This window comes from Calidris pugnax, unplaced genomic scaffold (assembly GCF_001431845.1).
Source record: "Calidris pugnax isolate Ruff unplaced genomic scaffold, ASM143184v1 scaffold48, whole genome shotgun sequence".
NCBI lineage: Eukaryota > Metazoa > Chordata > Aves > Charadriiformes > Scolopacidae > Calidris > Calidris pugnax.
The window spans coordinates 229,791-250,605 of record NW_015090787.1 but is presented as its reverse complement, the minus strand read 5'-3'; the positions used below and the strand labels follow the sequence as shown (position 1 = coordinate 250,605).

General features: G+C 43.4%; 2 protein-coding genes across 5 annotated transcripts in view; one reads left to right on the top strand and one right to left on the bottom strand.

Moving 5' to 3' along the window:
- Positions 1–18,816, top strand: part of TANC1 (tetratricopeptide repeat, ankyrin repeat and coiled-coil containing 1) — a 53,144-nt gene extending 34,328 nt beyond the window's left edge. For 2 of the 3 annotated variants that reach the window (XM_014966520.1, XM_014966521.1), the window contains exons 11-25: positions 245–411; positions 1,282–1,889; positions 3,129–3,237; positions 3,457–3,579; positions 4,448–4,684; positions 5,348–5,533; positions 7,274–7,352; positions 8,661–8,794; positions 9,278–9,401; positions 9,523–9,698; positions 10,534–10,666; positions 11,504–11,595; positions 13,716–13,862; positions 15,290–15,390; positions 16,244–18,816. In XM_014966520.1, coding sequence (XP_014822006.1) covers positions 245–411; positions 1,282–1,889; positions 3,129–3,237; positions 3,457–3,579; positions 4,448–4,684; positions 5,348–5,533; positions 7,274–7,352; positions 8,661–8,794; positions 9,278–9,401; positions 9,523–9,698; positions 10,534–10,666; positions 11,504–11,595; positions 13,716–13,862; positions 15,290–15,390; positions 16,244–17,594 — 3,767 coding nt within the window. In that variant the 3' untranslated portion in view covers positions 17,595–18,816. The remainder of the gene's footprint in view (positions 1–244; positions 412–1,281; positions 1,890–3,128; positions 3,238–3,456; positions 3,580–4,447; positions 4,685–5,347; positions 5,534–7,273; positions 7,353–8,660; positions 8,795–9,277; positions 9,402–9,522; positions 9,699–10,533; positions 10,667–11,503; positions 11,596–13,715; positions 13,863–15,289; positions 15,391–16,243) is intronic. The other variant, XM_014966522.1, reaches the window with a different exon arrangement.
- A 71-nt stretch (positions 18,817–18,887) lies between these two features.
- The window catches only part of WDSUB1 (WD repeat, sterile alpha motif and U-box domain containing 1), a 21,874-nt gene continuing 19,946 nt past the window's right edge, over positions 18,888–20,815 (bottom strand). For both annotated transcript variants that reach the window (XM_014966524.1, XM_014966523.1), the window contains exon 11: positions 18,888–19,374. In XM_014966524.1, coding sequence (XP_014822010.1) covers positions 19,202–19,374 — 173 coding nt within the window. In that variant the 3' untranslated portion in view covers positions 18,888–19,201. The remainder of the gene's footprint in view (positions 19,375–20,815) is intronic.

Below are 20,815 nucleotides of genomic sequence, written 5' to 3'. Positions count from 1 at the left end.
CCCCAGCAAACTCTTATCAAACTGCTCCGTGGAAGCAGCTCTCTTCACAGCAGAGGGAGCAGGTCCCCAGTCTGTGGCCAGACGGGGCAGATTTCCCTGCGTGAGCAGAGCGTGTGGCTTTCCTGTGAAAACTGGTTGGCAGTTCTTGAATTTTGGTGGCTGTCAACAAAATTTGGGGATAAAAATGTGTCACTTAATAGGAGAATTTGTATTCATCCTTTCCTTTTTTATTTTCACATTTCAGAGCGGAAAATTCCTGAGGAAGATTACATCATTTTGATTGATGGTTTAAATGATGCTGAATTTCATAAACCTGATTATGGGGACACACTTTCTGTGTTTCTCACAAACGTAATCTGTAAGTTTCCTACCTGGCTGAAGCTCATTGTGACTGTAAGAACTAACTTTCAGGTAAAAACACCTTTCAATTTTTTCTTACTCTCAAAGACTTAAGTGTTCTTTTGTATCAATGCAGATGCATTATAATGAAAAATACTGGTTTTGGAGGAACTAGAAATAAAGTCTCTTGGGTTTTTTTCCTCCCTTCCTTTCTTGTTGTTGCATGTTCCTTTACTGTGCACAAGTGTGATATTGGAGGCCTTTTTGGTTTTGAATCACTTGCTTGAGTATGCTTGTAGGATTGATAATACAAGGAGTGGTGAAATCAGGGTGTTTCCTGGCTTTCGAAGGGAAAAAAAGAGATTTTTTTCCATTCAATGTTTACTTGTTGTAGTGTATTTCTGCTTGTATTAAGCTCTGGATTTTCCCTTTTTAGGAAGGGATAAGCCACAATTCCACTATCTATGTTGATGAGATTGCTTTCTGGCCTTATTACCATTGATCTTTCTGCATCTCATCATCTGTTTGCAGCCCTGAAAAAAAACAGCATCAAAACATGTGGTTAAAGCATTTTGTAAGAATTAAGCAGCTATGAGATGCTTGCAGGAATCCAGAGAGTGTTTAAATGAGACCATACAGAATTTCTGGTTTTCTGCGTTTCTGTAGCTCATCCCCTTCGATTGCCTTGCTGAGCTTGGTCAGTAAAATATTTGAGACCTTCCTATGAAGAATGATGAAATGTAGAAATACTGGTCTACTTGTTATCAGGGAACAATATCTGCAAAGCCATTGCAGAGATACTGAATTTCTTTTTAATCTGTCCGGTACTCATCCCGGCAGGGCAATGTAGCAAGGATGCGTTGTTGAGTTTTCAGCGCTGGAATAATGTAATGCCTGTGTTTTGTGTTTTCTTTCTTTTTTTCCCCCCTCTCCCCCTCATAGGAAGTAGTAAGTTCACTGCCCTTTATCGCAATATCCCTGGACAATTTTCCAGACAACAAAGAAATTCATGATGACTTGAACGCTTATATTCAGTACAGAATTAATAACAGCCAGGAAATCATAAACAACATATCTTTAAATGGAAAAGCCGATGCAGCTATTATTGGGAAAGTGAGTAACCACCTGATCATGAGGAGCCTGGGATCTTACCTCTATTTGAAACTCACTCTGGATCTTTTCCAAAAAGGTCACTTAGTAATCAAAAGCGCAAGCTACAAGGTTGTCCCAGTGTCTCTGTCAGAACTGTACTTGCTTCAGTGCAATATGAAGTTCATGACAAACTCGGCCTTTGAGCGAGCCCTGCCCATACTGAACGTGGCGCTGGCGTCCCTGCACCCCATGACGGACGAGCAGATCTTCCAGGCTATTAACGCGGGCCAGATACGTGGTGAGCTGCAGTGGGAGGACTTCAGCCAAAGGATGGAGGCCCTCTCGTGTTTCCTGATCAAAAGGCGCGACAAAACACGTATGTTCTGCCACCCTTCCTTCAGGGAGTGGCTGGTGTGGAGAGCAGAGGGTGAAAACACGGACTTCTTGTGTGAGCCAAGGTAAAGGAAACCTGCAGTCACTCGTGTTCACGTAAATTCTGTTTTATATAATTGGTTGTGAGAGGAAAGGGCTATGTTAAAACACAAACACACCTAATTTTTTCCAATGTTTAGAGGTAGACTTCACCAGAAAAATCAGAGGTTTTGATGCATAATTGACTTTGTAGAATTTGCAAATTTGCATTTGACTTTGGTGCCTTCATGGAGGAATGAGCCTACTGTTTAGAGTGCAGGATTAGAAAGAGCAGGCCATTTGGGCTCTTTTAAACAGAAAACATCAAGACATTTTGTTCTATTCTTATATCCTCATGGCATTGTTTCAGTTTGTTCCATCTCATCACTTTTGACTTCGAGAGCATGAATTAGTTAAATTGGAGACAATAAGCTGTTATTATACGTGCACGTTGTCCTGGTCTGCATCTTCCATTTTTTTCATATTCTTCAGGGTTTTAGGGTTGGGTTTTTTTCTGCAAAAGAATAGATAATGCTGACAGTTAAAAATATGACCGCCCCAGGACTGTGCTTTGGGGTGGATGGAGCAGACAGCTCAGTGGGTGGAATTGCTGGGGTTTTGGGGTGGGTGGGCGCCTCCCGCAGAGCTGGGCTGTTGGACTCCTACTTAAAGCCTCTGCTTCAGAAAAGTTCCATTCAGAAACTTCTGAAGATGGGGCGAGAAGTCCCCCACAACTTCCTCCCCCTGATGAATACTCTAGTTAGCATACAGTTAATTGTCCAGTTCCAGTATGTAGTCTGATTAATGTACAGTATATGATAACCTTGTTTTCTCAGGGTTATGCCATTTCCACTCTTTCCTAGAGCACTGACCACTGACTGATGTAGAATTACTGAATACACATTTTAAATCAAATTTCAATATTATTCGGGTCTTCTGCTTTTAAAAGGTTGGGGTTTTGTCTGAGGGACCTGCAGTTCCTGACTGTGAGATGGAACAAGACCAAAGGGAGCAACTCACACCTCTGTGCCCAGAGCTGCCCTGGCTCTGGTGGGGGCTCTTGTGAGGTGGCACCAGAGAAATGCCAGGAGCTGAAATGCTCAACTTTGAAATTTGCCTTTTTTTCTCTTTGCATTGTTTCGTTATAGAAATAATTTTGTTCAGGTGTAGTGGTGTGTTTCAGTAGTCTGACAAAATTGAGCTGTCATGACAGGCATACATTTGTCAGGACATTTATGGAAAGTATAGTTATAAAAGTAGTTCTCTCTCTTAAATCTTTTTACTAGGAGTGGACATGCTCTGCTGGCTTTCATGTTTTCTCGGCAAGAGGGAAAGTTAAACCGCCAACAAACTATGGAACTTGGTCATCATATACTTAAAGCTCACATTTTTAAGGTAAACGTGACAGCTTAATAGGCTTTATGATCTATTCATGTGAATGCGTCTTAGAGATTCTCCTCTGGGTTGCTTTAATAATTTGTTATTATGCTTATGCAAATTAAGCTTATGCAAAATACAAACAAAATCATTACTTCTCTTTATACTGATGAGATATAGATATAAATAGTATTTCTAATCCTATAGTGAAATTTCCTGTTGTATCATTTCTGTTAGGGTCTCAGTAAAAGGACTGGAATTTCTTCCAGTCACCTCCAAGCCTTGTGGATTGGCTACAGTACGGATGGACTGTCTGCAGCCCTGGCCTCTCTGAGAAACATCTATACACCCAATGTGAAGGTAAGAAAATAAGCATTTGGGTGCCATCAGTGCTTCCTCTGCCACTGTGGCTGTAACTCTGCTGGTGAATGTGGAAACTAACATAACACTTTAGGCGAAAAAAGTCACCGCTTTGCAGCCACAACTGAACTCCTTTGTAACAGGTCTGCTTGTACTTCTTCAAGCTGTTGTTCAAGTCCAGTTCAGTTTTCCTGGATGGCTTTGATGGAGGGAAGGGTTTCACCCCAATTCTGACGCAGCCGCGCTCTGTAGCGTAGGGGAGCGTGTGGGTGCGTTTGCAGGGGGTGGGATGTACCCCCTGATCTGCTGGGAGACTTCAGCTGTGTTCTCCTGCATGGGGAAGCATCCAGGGGGGAAAGGGGGAAATACTCTCAAGAGTGAAAAGAAGGAAAATGCCAGAACTTTGCACTGTTACTTGAATCTCTAGGTTATCGTTAGGCGAAGTCTAAGTTGACAGTTTGCAATTTTAGCCTTTTGATTGGAAATCTGTGTGTACATGCACACACACGCAAGCTCTGATAATTATTTTGAGATTGCTTTTTGCACAATCTGGTGCTCTGTAAGTGGAGTTAGTTACATAAATCTGCAGGGCAGCAGCAAGTCACACGTGAAATTGTGGTGAGGGTGTAGTGGGTCTCAGGGGAGAGGTGTCTTCTGTTAGGAGTGCATAGTTCGGTGATACAGTAACCTCTCAACAGATGATTTTAAACTTTCTGTTGCTATATACATGATAAAGTCAATGTCAGCCAATAAAATCTGCTTCAAAACTAGGGACTAACATATGAGTACCTGAATCAAGATGTCAAAGTCTCTTAATAAATTCAGACAAATCTGAGGGAAAAAACGTTTTGTTTAAATTAAATTTTAGGTGAGTCGTCTGCTGATCTTGGCAGGAGCAAATGTGAATTACAGGACTGAAGTACTAAATAATGCTCCAGTGCTGTGTGTTCAGTCGCACCTTGGACACGAGGAAGTGGTCACTCTTTTGCTAGAATTTGGAGCTGCTATTGATGGACCTTCAGAGAGCGGGATGACAGCGCTCAGTTACGCGGCCGCTGCAGGCCACATGAACATAGTTTCACTGCTGTGCAAAAGAGGTGCAAAGGTAAGGGGGGGCACAAGGATGGCAATGTTTGCAGCCACGAAATCATGCCGAGGCCTAATAAAAGCTGTTGTTGATTACGCATGTGTATAATGAAGACACATAGTCTTGGGGCAGGGCGATGGGGGAGTCCAGAATGTCTATGCAGACTTCATGAAGTGAAGACTTCATGTGCTGCTGATCACAGCCCTCTGGCCCCTCCATTCAGCCAGTTTTGGGTCCACCTCCCTGTGTATATCTGTCACCTGTACTTCATCAGCTTGTCTGTGACTGTCATAGGACACAGCGTCAGAAACCTGACTGAAGTGGGGGTAGAGAACATCTCCAGCTCTCCCCTTTTCCAGCCCAGTTGCCGTCTTGTAGAAGGCTGTCAGCTTGGTTAACCCTGATTTCTCCTTGGTAAACCCATGCTGACTACTGCTGGTTACCTTTTTGTCCTGCATGTCTTTGGAAGAGGGTCCCAGGTTTTTCAATCGCCTCCCCAGCAACTGAAGTTGAGGCTCTTTGTCCTGTAATTGCCCAGATCTTCCTTCTTGCCCTTCTTGAAGACAGGAGTGACATTTGCTCTCCTGCAGTTCTCAGGAGCTTCTCCCCATGGCCTTTCACTAGACTTTTTAGATGTTTATTTTAACTGTTTGTTAATGTTTATGTTTTTCCCCAATGCAGGCTGACTATGCAGACAAGAAAGGCCAGTGTCCTTTGGTCCATAGTGCGCTGAGAGGGCATTGCCATATCCTTGAATACCTGCTCAATGTTGCTTGGGTAACCCCTTCCCAAGAGCAAGATTCACTGAGAAAAAGCCAGGCGCTGCAGCAAGCTCTGACAGCAGCTTCCAGCATGGGACACTGTCAGGTAGGTCCATAGTTCAAGTATTTCCAACTCTGTTTCAATCTACCAGAATTTTACAGCAGTGTTTGTGGCTGGTTTCAAACGTGGTTTGGAAAACAGAACATTGACGTTTCTGATAGTTAAAGTAGTATGCATTATTGGCAGCTGTTTTAAATGCTGTAGTTAATTATCCAATTATATTCTTTGCTTCAGGATTTGTTTGTTTGTAGTTTTCTGTCTACTTTTTCTTCTTTGCTCTTGGAAGTTGTCCTAAGTCTGTCCTGGTGATGATGATACTCTGTATCTGTGATCCACCCTAGTATGTTTCTACTTCAGGTTGAATTTTTCTTTTCATAGTATAACAAGTTGTATATTGCACATACTTGCACTTGCTTACCTTCTTCACCTGATGCACACGTCAGGTTACAGACCTTGGCTTAATGTCACTTAAGATAAAACATGGTGTTGTGTGCATGTATGGGAGAAAAGAATTGTTTGTCAGCATTACGGTGTTGTTAAGTAAAAGGAACACTAAAAGTAAACACATAGGAAATACTCAAAATGCTTTAGATCTTTAGGTAAGACGAGTATATCTTGTTCCTTGGGAAATAAATCTTAACCTTGATATAAAAGAAATATGTAGGTGAAGATACTTGAATAAAGATCGCAGTAAGCTGATGGAATTTCCTGTGTATGCATTATAAGTGATGTGCTTGCTAAAAGTGGAAACTTAAAATCTCTTCAGTAAAACAGTTTCAATATTTATTTTTTTTTTAATGTGTTTTTTAAATTGCCATAAGATCAAGAATCTGATCTTGTTTACATGATTCAAACATGGAAATGTCTATGTGCAATTAATTTATGGTATGATATATAAGCCATCACTGTCTCACAATATGAGGATTTCTGAACTATGGTTAACAGATAATTTTTTCACTCATGAAAGTTCTAGTTTGCTGTCTACTGATTAAATGAAAGCAGTCAACTCCTGAATATCAGCAAAATAGAGCAAATTAATCATAATCATGCTTTCTCCCTCGCTTTTTCCCGTAGCATCCAAACCTTCTGTGAGTGTGATTCTGCTCCCTTACCTGCTTGCTGCCGTCTCAGTGAGCGTCTAACCGTTAGAAAATAGCCATTAGAAAAGGTTTTAATTTAATAATTTTTTTACTAGCAGGTGGTTACGAAACATAGATTTCCCTAACAAAATAAAAATACAGCAAAACTTAATTTTTAACTCATCTCAAGTTTAAAAATAAGCATTTAATAATGTATGCTTAAACTATTCTGTGAAAAGATTTTGAAAAACAGCCAAGATACAAACAACGTAAAAAGAAAAACATAGGAATGGCCATTTTACAAGTTGTATGCAAATATTCTCTTTTTTACCTTTTGTTTTAGACAGTATGGAATTGGCTCCCTGATCTGGGAGGCTTTGTTTTTATTTTTGGCATTGTTTGTCTTGATTATTCTGGTGTATGTAGGTCACACAGGAGCTCATTAAATCATAATCATGTAAAACCCTGAACCAATTAACGGAAGGGCACTGGGGTTGCTTTGAACTCCTTTTAATGACATTCAGCCGGCTTCAAGTCGTACTAAAAACCGTACTGAGCTTGCTTTGATGGATTATTACCAATACCCATTCTCTTGATGGTAGGCATTATTAGAGAAGCACTCCTTTTTAAAGTCTTTTGCCTGCTGCTGGCTCTCGCGAGTGACAGTGAGGCTGTGTGCTCACTCAGCTCTGCCTGTGTCCCACAGGTGGTGTGTTACATCCTGACCATTGGCAAGGACCACGGCATAGATATCAATGACAATGATGCCTTGTGGGGAGAAACAGGTACTTCCTTTCTCATGTTTTTCCTAATTAGAGTTGCTCATTTAAGAAGTAAGAGTTTTTAATTTTGGTGGGTTTTTTTTTTCAATTTAGTTTTGTGTGATAAAAGTCATGGGAACATACCGGTTTTAATAATAAAATGAAGTTTGTCATTTGAGCCACTTCTTATTGGAAAATATACAGTATTAGGATTTAGAAAATGGTGGGTCAGGTTTTTTGTTGGTTCTTGCAGAATTTAGCACACAACCCTTTTTCTGAACAGCGTTAACAGCAACACAAACAACTTCAAAAAAAACCCATTTTAATTTCAAGCTCCATTTAAAACACAGTAAGTTGATGCGAACAAAATTTAAGAGGGGGAAAAAAAATGGTGGTTGGGAAAATATTTTCTTTGCCAGCTTCAGTGAGCAGACAGAGCAGAGCAGGGAGGGCAGTGAGCTGCAGGAGAGGGTGTCGGGCTGTTCCAGTGTACACCGTGCTGCGGCGTCACGCGTGGCAGTCACCGCTCTCTCACCAGGGCTGCCCCGTCTGTCTGTGTCTCTGTCTTGTCTGTCTGTCCACAAGCTGCAAGGTTGCTCCTTTTTAGAGAGAGGTCAAGAGCCCTCGCTCTTGCCAACATATGCTGCTCAGCTCAGAAAGGATTTTTAAGGTGAACTTGAAGGCTGAGGTCTCTGCGCTGTCACCCCTCGGAGTCTGGAGCCAGGGTTAACGCACGGCAAGTGCAGCTATTGCTTGATAACCTGCTGTGTTTCTCACCATGGAAAGTAGGGAAAACAATTTTAACTAGAGCAGAATGAAGCTGACTTGTCCAACATGCAGACTTCCTGCAGAGATCTAAATATCTGGTGTTTGCTAATGCATCACTGCTAGGGATGGATAAACGGTACTTCCCAAAACTTGAGTAAAAGCCCTTTGCTGAATCCCAGAACTCTTACCGTCCTCACCTTTGAGAAGGGCCTGGTGGAAAGAGATGAGCCTGTCTTGTCATGAAAAAGAATGATTAATGAAAAAGGAACTAGAACTGCCTCAGGCTGGTGGGTTTGTCAAAAATTTTCATAAAGATTCCTTTTAACTTACAAGCTATGCACATACAGCTGTTATCATTGAGAACCATCTTTTCATTTACTGTGGCTCATTGACTGAGCCGGGTTCTGACTGGTTCATTTGAGTCTGAAAATAGTTATGAGAATCTTAGAGAGCAGCTGAGCTGAAAAAAAACCTGGGGTTTCAGTAACACTCACATAATGTCCATGTGTCAAAAGATGTGGTGGAACAGCGAAGAGATGTTGTTGATGAAAATGCTTTCTTTAGCCCTGACAGCTGCTGCGGGACGAGGAAAGCTGGAAGTCTGCGAGTTACTTCTTGACGGTGGAGCGTCAGTGACCAGAGTGAACAGGAGGGGGGTTCCCCCGCTGCTCTGTGCTGTCCGGCAGGGACACTGGCAGGTCAGGCACAGCTCCACAAACTCAGGGGATTCCGTGGGGAAGTGGCCCCGATTCCTCCCATCCCTAGTCCTGTAACAAATCTGTGTACATTTTCTAATATGCATTTGCATCAACTTCAAAGGGACCTCAGGAGCTCACTTTTGAAGTTATTTAAAGTGATACACGAAGGATTTGAAAGTCCATTGGCTGCCTGACAACCTTAGCTATAATATACCTGAAAAGTAACACACGGGAGTTAGAATATTTTGTTTCCTAGACCAAGAACAGAGGCAATTTCAGATATTTCATGCTGCTCTGTATTAACAGAGAGAGAACCCGGGAGTGGGAGGGCCCTCACCTGCAAACAGCAAAGACTTGAGCTGCACGGGATTTCTCAGTGATTGCTATAAATAACACCTTAGCCCTATCCTCTAAAAGTTCGTGCTATTACAACTAAAATTTAAATCTGCCGATTTACTTTTAAATGACTATTTTCTATTTCAGATTGCTAAACTTCTAGTGGCACATGGGTCTGATGTGAATCTGAGCGACAAGCAAGGCCGGACTCCACTTATGGTGGCTTCTTGTGAAGGACATCTCAGTACTGTGGAATTTCTGCTTGCTGAAGGTAGGAAATAAGGAGGGGTTCCAGGCTGCCCAGCGGTAGCGGGGACTGCGTCTGTGCGAGTTAGGGAATTCTGCTTATTGAATAGGACATCCTCTTAACAAAGTTAATTTTCATTTTACAGGTGCAACTATTTCATCTCTGGACAAAGAAGGACTGACAGCTCTGAGCTGGGCATGTCTAAAAGGCCACAGGGAAGTGGTTCAGTATTTGGTTGAGAAAGGCGCAACAACTGATCAGACAGACAAAAATGGACGGACACCCCTAGACCTGGCAGCTTTTTATGGAGATGCTGATATTGTAAGTACGACAGGCGAAAAACTAAGCATGTTTTGAATTCTCATAATACAAAAGGAAGCTTAGAAAAAATACTGCCAACAAAAATAGAAGGGAAATTTGAGGAAGGAGCCAAGATGTTGACGCTGCTGGCTCCTTGGCTGCAGCGCACGTGTTTACTCCTAAGAGTGTTTTGGTACCAAGACAGCTGTGACAGAAGGCCAGCATTAGCTGCTGTGTGTTACAGCATCCTGTTGTACTTCAGTGTGAGTGTTTTAAATCTCAAGGAAAACTAGCATTTAAAATTTCTGTGTTGGACTAACTGGAATAAAATTTAAAAAAAAAAAAAAAAGAAAAAAGCCTGTGGGACATGAAAGGAAAATATCTTTTTTCAGCCTCTGCAAACCCATTGAGGTGACCCGTCAGGGTCCCAGTTGGTTGGGTACCTTGGTGGAACAGAGACCCCAGGTGTGAGATGTTGGAAGAATAATGTTGCTGAATGAAGAACTGATGAAACGCAGAAAGATTTTGCTTCTCCGTGACCAGGCTTCTGCACGTGCTGCCCTTACACTGCACAGCACCAACAACAGGGCAACAACCCTAACGTGGGGTCTTGGTGTTTGTCTGGCACAGCTGCTTCCAGGAACCTGGGTGGTGATTTTTAATTTTTCTTTAATTCCTCACCTGCAGCTCTTGGGGGCAGTTGGATAGTGTTCCCCTGCTGTCTGCCCTCGCTGGATTCAGTTTGATGGATTTCTGGTGGCTTTAGTGTCTGTGGGGCGTGCGCTCCGTGTGCCTCTCGGAAGATGAGGTGGTACCAGCAGGGACGTTCCAAGACCTGGCTTGTTTCTCTCCGCAGGTGCAGTATTTGGTAGAGAAAGGAGCAATGATCGAGCACGTCGACCACAGCGGGATGCGGCCGCTGGACAGGGCGATCGGGTGCCGCAACACGGCCGTGGTGGTGATGCTGCTGAGGAAGGGAGCCAAGCTGGGTGAGTAAAGCTGTCCCTGCTCAGGGGAAGCAGCCGAGAACCCGCTCTGCTGGAACTGCTGTCGTTTCTGCAAAGCAGGTTAAATAAATAAATCTCGGGGTGCACACTAGGGCTCTGCGGGGTGTGTGATTCGCAGACACCCGCTCAAGAGAAATCGGTCTCTTAAAGGCAGACACCCCAGACTCACTCCAGGGGTGAGGAAATGCAAGTAATTTTATTTATTCTTTTCTTTGATGTGTGTTGAGGTCTGGAGGTCTTTACATGGTATACCGTGATACACTTAAACAAGGAAATGATGTTTACACTATTAGTGATACTTAATTCTGATGCTGTTAACAAAATTTAGATTGGGAAGTTTTACATTAAATAACACTCTTTTAATAAATTATAGAACTGTACAATTTTGCAAAGGGGGGCAAAAAATATATGTGCAAATTATGTGTTATCAGTAGGCAAGTAGATGGTGCAGATGTGCATGTGGTAATTATTGAACCTGTAGTACCTTTAAATCATTATTTATTATTATTTGGGTACTAAGTATGATTGAATACAGGCCCTTGCTTAGGCCTGAACTTTGTCGTGACGTTCATAGTGCCCTGTAGAGGCCTTAGACCGGGGGTGAAATTTGGTGTCTGGCTGCTACCTATGTGGGGCAGCGGGGACATATGCATTTTAAATGTATGTGCACACAATAATAATGATAACAATAATAATAATAGTAGTGGTTCCATGCAGATGGAATATCTACTGAAGGAGAATTAGGCTTTCTAGTGTGAACAGATGTCAGAAACACACTTTCTTCCCTTTTGTCAGAGATCCTTAAAATTTAACTTGCAGGAAATGCAGCATGGGCAATGGCCACTTCAAAACCCGATATTCTCCTTATTCTGCTGCAGAAACTGATGGAAGAAGGAAATATACTGTACAAAGTAGGTAGATTTTTGTTTTTTCCGATAGCAGAACATTATAATTGGACTTCTGTCTGAAGGTAGATTGAAGTCCCTCATACCTCCTTTTTTCCGTTCAAACAAGACTTGCACAGCCTCTCATGTTGGGAATGAGACCAAGAAGTCTTGAAACCCTGGGAAAGAATCACGGAAAACTCCTGTATAAAATAAATAAATAACAATTTAAGGATGATTAAGTACATTTTCTTTCTGTTGAACAAGTCGCTCAGTATCAGTCAGTTGCTTCTTAAGAGCAACTGAGAACATAAGGTGTGCACTTGAAGTAAGTGACATTTAGGCATATCCTTTCCTTCAGGATAATGTTCTTTTGTGTGCTAAGTATATAATGAGGCAGGTGGCAGCTCTTTGGATACGTTCTGTTTACTAGAGGTGATGTGTTGCTCAGAAGAGAGACTGGTTTTTAAACGGCGTGATTTCCCTAGTGCAATGCGGTGCTGAGTGGTTCATACACACACCCTTCAGTCTGTTCTAGCTACAAGGCTCGTAACTGGTAGGGTTTGTTATAAGGGCCCTCAGGAACCTGCCACCTTGTTTCTGATCTTTGTTCTGTATCAAGTAGCTTTGCACAGTGCGGAGGAGCGACCCCGGAGGCTTCGCTGTCCTGGGTCAGGGTGGACCTATGTAGATTCTTCCAAATTCTGTGCAGGAGTCCCATGAATTTATCAAGTTCATTGGTGGTGAGCTGAGTTCAGAGCTTTCTGTCCAAGCAGGCACCTGTAAGCGTGGGACAAGCTTCAGCCCAGAGGGTGACAGATTTCAGGGTACAATGGCTCCTGGGGAGCCTCCCCGCGGTGTCCCCGCTGCCACTCGCAGCCCAGCAGGGAGGAGGTGCCACCATGTTCCCACCAACAACTCATTTTCTTCAGTGTCTCCTCAAGTTGCTCCACAGCTTGAACCCTCCCTGAACACAGCGGGCCTTGCTGCTCGTATGTTTCACAGTTTGGTACAAGAGGGTGAATTCCCTGCCGGTGTCTACTTTGAGAGTGCTTAATTTTATTATAGTAATTTGAATGGACTTGCAAGAGCTGTGGTGTGCAATTTAGCTTGTTCAACTTTCTCCAGTATACCCATTCATTTATTTGTCAAAGTGCTTTAAAGTGATAGTTATTTTGCAGAGTAACATGTATTTGAGTGTGCTCACAGTATGCAATAACTACGTTTCAGCTCTCCAGCTGAATAAAATAATACAAACATTAAATTCTTTCCTTGCCAGTTTCAACAGTAAATTTTGTCCACTTGGAGAGCTAAGATGAATTAAATAATAAAAACCACCCAATGTTTGTGAAAGTAAATTAACTTGTAAAATACCCGTGAAGGGAAAAAATTCTTCATCTGTCAACTGAAGTACTTGCTTTTGTTCTCATGCCACGATTTAAATGTTTTTAGCAAAACTGTCTCAAATCTTCAGTTTATTATGGAGATGTTCTCCAAGCATCTCCTGGAGAGTCTGAGCATTTCCAGTACAAGGGAAGATCATTCGGGTGTCCCGAGGGGCAGATCAGGTCTCTCACTCAGCCTCTGTTGGGCAGAATTACAGCGACTTTGGTTCCTTTACCCTCCTCTGCCGGGTTGCCCGCCCGCTCCGGGTGGTGGCCGGGCTGTGGGTCGGGGCTCGCGCCCACCCTCCCGGCCAGAGCCCCTCCTGTGGTGCCCCCACCTCAGCCAGGACGTGCTCTGCTGGAACCAGCCAGGAGTTAGAGCTTTAACCAACTATATCACCAGATATTTGACTGCTCTGTTTAAAAAATATAAATAAATAAATAAATAATGAATCGTATCATACATTAATTGTACATACATTAATCTTTCTGTTACAAGTAGTATGTATTAATGCAAATATTATCCTAGTGAAATACCATTAATGGTATGAGTTTAGAAACAAACACAAGCTCTAGTTAACATGCAGGTACTCTCATTGAGTCTGTCTGTAATTCATATTCTGTAGGTTTTCTTAAAAAAACAACCTGTCTTTTTGCTTTCTACTTGACCTCTTGGTAGATGTCAAATACAAGTGTGCTTTTTGTCAACAGTATTGGAATATTAAGAGTTTGTGAAAAGCCTCTTGTTCCCTACGTTTGTAGAAAGGTAAGATGAAGGAGGCAGCCCAGCGCTATCAGTATGCCCTGAGGAAGTTTCCAAGGGAAGGATTTGGAGAAGAAATGAAAGCGTTCAATGAGCTGAGAGTTTCACTGTACCTAAATTTATCACGATGTCGCCGAAAAACAAATGTAAGCTCTTGCTGTGAGTATGTTGCCTCTCTGGCTTTGGGGATCTTGGACTTCTGTTGTGCTGCATTACTGAGTTTGTATTTGTGCATCTGTTTTTGCATTTTAAAATCCTTTTCTCTGTGTCCTGATTGTGTCAGCGAATGGGGACAGTCATTAAGATGAGGGGATGTTGCCATGAGGGATCCATTACAGCTGTTCCGATGTAGTCCAGTGATTTTGGAATGATGAACGGTTGGATGGGGTTGGTACTTTTAAAAGACTGAATGAAAAGTGCCACCACCCTCCCCCTTGCACCCACAGAGCAAAACCTGCCCCTGGGGCTGTCCCGTGTGTGCTGGCTGGCCCTTTGTACCCTCACCAGGGCATGTGGTGGCTGGCAGGAGCCCGAGTGACCGTCAGAGCAAAAACTTCTGATTTTTCTGAATATACGTTAACTGTTCCCTCTTTTCAAACGGTAACTTCTTAATTCCCTGGTCATCCCAGTTGTTCCTGGCATCTGCTCCAACATGGAGAATTTCTAAACAGAGATGTCCAGGACTTTACATGGGGAGTTCTGCTGCTCTGCACAGCAGAACCAGTCCTTCCTTCCATCTTCTGCTGGAGCTGCCTTTCCTGAGATTTGGCTTTTTCAGTGGCATCAAACAGCAGAGAGTGGCTCTGTGACCAGGTAGTGTGGGTGGGTGGGTGTGAGTGTGTGACACACGTGTTTCTTGCTGTATCCCACTGATAAATTCTCATTAACATTTTGCTGATCCTGAAGTGCATCACCAACATCTAAAGCTCAGGTTCATCACGTTGCTTTGCTCTTGCAGGGTATCTCAGGATGGGTTTTTTTGCTGTCAATACTCCCCAACCTTCTGTGTCATCCCGCTCAATATAATTCAGTATCAGGAAAGCCCTGTGCTGTGCGTGGCTGTTATAAAAAGTAGACTTGCTTCTGCCTTCATCTTCCCCAGAGCCAGCTTTGTCCCCATTTCAGTTCTGCTTTGCTAATTCCACTCTTTGGTTTATCAATTCACTGAACTCTTACTCTGTGTTCTTGTTAAACGGAGGCCAAATACATTACATCTAGTCCAATTCTTCTCTATAAATGTCATGTATCTTATCAAAGAAAGCTCTGGACTAGTCCAACCGATTGCCTGATTATTTTTTTCTTGTTTTTCTCTAAATTCCTAGGTCTTTAACTGGTCTTTTTTCAAAACACATTCTAAAGCCTTGCTCTCTGTGGTTATTTATCCTGTTAAACACGCAGTCTCTGAAAGATAAGATCTGGTCTGAGTCTTTCAGAAAATACCCGCACTTGCAAACTGAGAAAGGTGACTTTCTTTACAGCACAAGCTGCACTTTTGAAGTAGAACAGTGAATAAAGAGCAGGCAGGTTTCTTTTATTGTCCATGTCTAATGAATACATTTGTTTAAATTATTAGGACTTTGGTATGGCTGAGGAGTTTGCTACCAAAGCATTGGATCTGAAACCCAAGTCTTACGAAGCCTATTATGCCAGAGCGAGAGCCAAGAGGAACAGCAGGTATCGTCCATTCTCTGCATCTGCCTGCACAGATTTTTTTTTTTAACTTCCTAACACTTTCAGTCACTCTTTTTCTTGTCTGCTAGTTGTATTTGGAATGTGCAAAGAAAAAGTTATTTTCCTTGTGCACTTTCCATCTGCTTTAAGCCTGTGTATCAGTTAAAGCCAACCCACCCAAAAAGCAGTATTGAATACTCATTGAGGTAATTATTATGCAGAACAAAAGTAACGAAATGAAGAGGGATTATTTTAAGTGCAAGAGTGACTGGGAACTGCTGCTCCGTGTGACTCGGCAGAATGTTGTCAGCCATCATCTGCATCGTTTGTTACCAAGAATAACTGGCTGCCTTTACAGGACAGGGGGTGTTGAATCATTAGTGGTTCTGGATAAAAACAAGGTGAGAGGAAGAGGAACCATCTCTTTAAGCAGAAAAATACCAAAGTGCAGTGGTGTAGTTGGAGCGCAGGGAGAGGGGCCTTTTTGATTCACCGCATCTTTTCCCGGCAAACAATACATGGTGATGAAGCAGAGTTCAGCAGGTTTCCTGCTCTGAAGATAATGGTAAAGGGCTTGGGACAAAGTGCCAGTTCCCAGTGCTCCCAGCAGCATTCTGGTGCCTTCCTGAAAATGCTGTTACGGGGGAAGGGCTCAGGGCCGGGCGCTTTCACTGTAGGAAGGAATTTCCTGGGATGGAGAACATTCAGTTCTTACATTGTCAGCACCTGTAGCAGCAGATGACAAATCAGAATAGTTCATGGAAGTGGTGGAGATGCGTTAGTTGAAGGCAACGCTGAGACTTGGATTTGTCCCGGGTTTCTGTGAAGTTTATTTTTTTTTATTTTTCCTAAACAGAAAGCTACTTGCTGCTCTTGCTGACTTACGTGAAGCCACACAACTGTGTCCTGGCAATCAAGAGATAAAGCGTCTCCTGGCTCGAGTAGAAGAGGAATGCAAACAGCTCCAGAGGACACAGCAGCAGAAGCGTCAGTCCCCACAGCTACTACAGCAAATTAACAACTCTGATAATGAGGAGGAGGGCGTCAGCGTGAATGATAATTTTAATTCTCAAGACAGGGAAGATGAACTACCACACCCTGATGAACCTGCTTCCTCTCCCCAAAGGCTGCAACGGTCCTCAGCGACTTCATCCCACAGCAGGACCCTTCAGGACGTTCCGCAGAAAGCCAGACCGGCCTCCCCTCAAAGCAGGGCAGGCAATAGATACCTGAGAGAGCCAGGCTTGGTCCTGCAGCCAACAAAGCAGGCACAGATTGTAAAAACTAACCAGCACCTGAGCTCCAGCCAGCCTGGATCAAAAATGGGAAGCGGACAATGTAATACAAAGGCACAATCATCTCTTCAGCATCTTCCCCAGAGCCCCTTGCCAGTCCGGCGCTCCAAAATTCAGCATTTGGATGGGACAAGCACATTATCACCCGGAGGCGTTTCCACAGAGCCTGGTTCTGACCTGTACAATGAGAAGTTTATGTCCAGCCAGTGTCCCCAGCCCCAGCAGCACGAGAACCTCTCCTCCCATTCTTTCCCAAGTAAGTCCAAAGCCGCGGACAGGTTGGCAGCCCCCGCTCAGATGAGCCTGGGTGAGGCAAGAAGGCAGCAAAGTCCCGTCGGCGGCGTCTCCGCCAGTTCTCCCTCCGGCAGCGTGACTCTTGCCAGCTCCACCAGCAGCTCCCCTTCAGCCAGTAGTTTTTCGGATGGTGTTAAGGGCCCAGACGTTCGACTCAAGGAGAACAGCGTCGGTCCGGTCCAGGGAGCCGTGGCCGAGCACAGACCTCGCCACACCCCCTTCATGGGCATCATGGATAAGACGGCGAGGTTCCAGCAGCAGAGCGCTCAGTCCAGCCGCACCTGGCACTCTCAGGCACCAGATGGATTGGCCACAAACGCTGCTTCGGGGGCCCTTCAGCCCGCACATTCCGAGCAGTTCTCAGCCAAGCACCACCAAACTAAGCTTTCCTCTGCTGGTGCTGCAGAGAGCAACCAGAACGGTGTGCGAGCGGCAGAACGCCAGGAGTTCAAGTGCCAAATACCCACCCACTGTCAGGAGACCCGGGCACCGAAACAACCTTCGCACTTACACCCAGATGCTGTATCGAACCCGCAGTCTCACAGCAGTAAGGAAGCCCCCCTCAGTCATGTCACATCTGCAAAACCAAAGCGATCGTTCATTGAATCAAATGTATAACTATTATTTTGTGTATTTACAGGGTTGTAAGGCTTAGCTCGTAACACCCTAGGGTGCTGCTGCTGCACAAAGTACCGCTTGGCTGGTCGCTTGCCTCTTTGGGTCAGCGGTCCCTGTTGGCCAGTACGTAACGGGATACAACCACTTCAGACTGTTCCTACCACCCCAGGACAGTGACAGCAACTGGAATAGCAGAGTCAATTGGGAGCTGCACTCCACCAAACTACGACCTCAAGCAGAGAAATCCTTTCCACTACATTTAACCATTAAATAAGACTTTTCTTTTATGTAAGGCTTTAATCTGGGCTTTTGGCTGTATCACATCTCACCACCTGCATAATAATCGTGCCTCTAGAATGCTTAAGTGCTTACTTCAAAACCAGTGTTAAGAGAGATACCTGCTGCGTAATACTCAGATCTGTATATGTATGCTTTTTTTTAAAATCAAAGATAGTATTTTATCACTTTTCTACTGGTATCTAATTTGGGTTGCATGATGTACATTTAGGAAGCATAATTAATTTGTGTATGAGTAAGCTATAAGTGGCCATGGTTTGACATGTAAATATAACTATTTTTAGTAACTAGAAGAAATCCAGTAAAATAAACAGCGATATTTGCATGTGTATTGAAAGGCTTTGACCATATTGGTTATTGCACTGAAGAACACACTATTATAGCATATTAACAATAATCGCACTTTATATAGTTTATCTAATCACCTCTGGGTGCTATCTTAAAGTAAAATGATTTATTGTTTATTCATGAGAAAGGTACAGCAATGCAATGTTTAGGAAGTGGTTTTACAGGAAACCTGAGAAATCCATGGAGTTGAAGATGAAAGTTTGAGGAAAAGCGTACGTGTGGCTGCATGACAGAGGGAAGTTGTGACATTTTTCAGAGGAAATAAGGTTTTATACGGGCAAGAACGTTCTGAGCATCAACAGATGCAGTGACATTCCTGTGAGCGCGGTTGGGTGGGAGCGGTCGCCTTCCCGTGGTGCTTGTGTCCGGTGTTCTCTGTACATCCCAGGCTGTACCCATTTTTACAAATTCGGTTTGAGTTTGCATCATTATGCTTTAGCTTATTTATTGTTTACCATTTCTTTGATATTTTTAAAAGTCCTATATTAGTCTTGTCCTGTAGTTCTATTTTTGCACAGCTACTGTATTTTTTCCATACAAAATAAAGATTATTAATATACCTGTGGGATGAGCTGCAGCCACTGCCTGTTTCAGGAGAAACCCTCCCAACCTTTCCAGCCGCGTGTTCAGTAACAGGGAACAGAGAAAGACGTTTTTGGTGTTTAATTAGAAAAAAATTATATACTTTGGTAAAATTAAGACTTAAACCTCATAAATTTTAAGAAAACTTTGTTGTAAAAATAGTGAATCCAAAACAGACATTACCAATGACTTACTTAAAAGTTTTTGAGTCATTTTCTAGGAGCGCCCAACAGTGAAGATTTTCTTTCTAACACACATTTAAATGACAGCCACAGATTAGAACAGAAACACAATGTTTTCTTTCCCATTGTTTCTGATACAGTTATTTTTTTAGCTACATACAATTTCATGTCAATCAATTTTAACAAACAACTTCCAAGTTAAGCTGTGTGACTGTGTTTCTGCTGCGTCTCCAGCCAGCGACCAATGGCCATTTTTAGCGTCCTGTTTGGGGTGAGCACGAGAGTGGGGAGAGGAAGATTTGTCATGGGACTAGAGCGTCTTTTATTGCTGATCCACTTCTCTATGGCGTCCTTTTCATAGGAATAGCCATCTACAAAAAAACATCATCAAAAGCTTCTGTTGCAGCTGCCTGGGCACTGTTGCGCTGTACAGAGTTGAGCTATTTACAGTTAAAAGGAAATCAGTATTTCCAAACAGGAAATTTGAGATAGATACAGAAAAGTTAGATGGTCTGTGAAAGCTTTACCATAAACTCACACATCTTTGTGTCAGTTTACATGGTTTCATGTAGTGCAATAAAACTCTATACAACAGTGTTATGAGGAAAATTTCAATCAACTTTTAAAATGATACTGTACTCCGCCAACTAAGCCGTGCACCAGTGAGTCCTGCTGCAGCAGGTCAGCGATGACTACACAGCAGAGCATTGTTTGAAAAATCCTGGCAGCTGCGTCTGCAGCCTCCCCCAGAGGCTGGAGTGAGGCCGGGCTGGGGACAGGGCCCCTGGAAAAGGCGCCCCTTGTGCAGTGATTTGGGCTGGGATGTGGCCGGGTCTGTCAGCCCCAGAGACCAGCAGCAGACACTGGCTACACCAGGCCTTTCCCTCCCCAGGGGCTGGCTCTCCTCGGGTCAGGGCATCAAGCCACGTTTGCACATCAACTTGTGATGAACGTGCACAAGTGCTAAACAGCCCCAGATTACATGAAGTCTTCCAGTGTCTGTAGCTGCAGTTCAGGAATTACAGACAGCACAAAGTTCATTACAAGGCTGTAAAAAGCAATTGTCAGCGCTGCTGCCAAAGGTCCCCTCTGTGGAACTCCAGTGCTGCAGTGCCGGGCAGCGAGGGAACCACCTGGTGAGTACAGACCTGCCCAAGGACAAACCTATACGGTCCTTCACCTGTCTGGCCATCATCCAACTGTTCTCCTGCTGCAATCCTTAACAGTGCTGTTACTAGTCATCAATTTCTACAAAAATAAAGCAGTGTGAGGAGCGCCCAGATTTGCCCACTGTTCTGAAGGGCAGCGGAGCCCCGTGTTTGAGGCCAGGTGTGTAACACAGGAACGCTGACGGGCACACAGGCAGCAGTTAGTGGATACCAGCTACCGCACTTGATCATACACACTGTGAACTTTTTGTTTTAAAAGGTTCTTTCTTTTAAAAATGCCTATTTGATTTTATGATCTGTAAGTCAGTAGTGACTGGCAGCCATTTTCAGCTTTTCAACAAAACTGTCCTGCTCTAAAACTAAGCATCCTTATTTCAAAATTATATATTTTTAAAAAAGGACCTGCAAAAGGCTGTCCTCCTACTGCTATTGCTTAAAGGCTTGAGCCCCGTTAAGTGCGGTGCTCAGCACTAGATGTTGGCGAACGCTTTTAATTCTCCAAACTCTGGCCTGATACCTCAAAACTGTATGAAGTCAGTCACTGTTTACAGAGCATCAAAAAAATACACTGATCTTTTGATGATCACATGCCTTCCCCTCCTGCCCCCCCCCCCCCCCCCCGACACCAAAAAAAAAAAAAAAA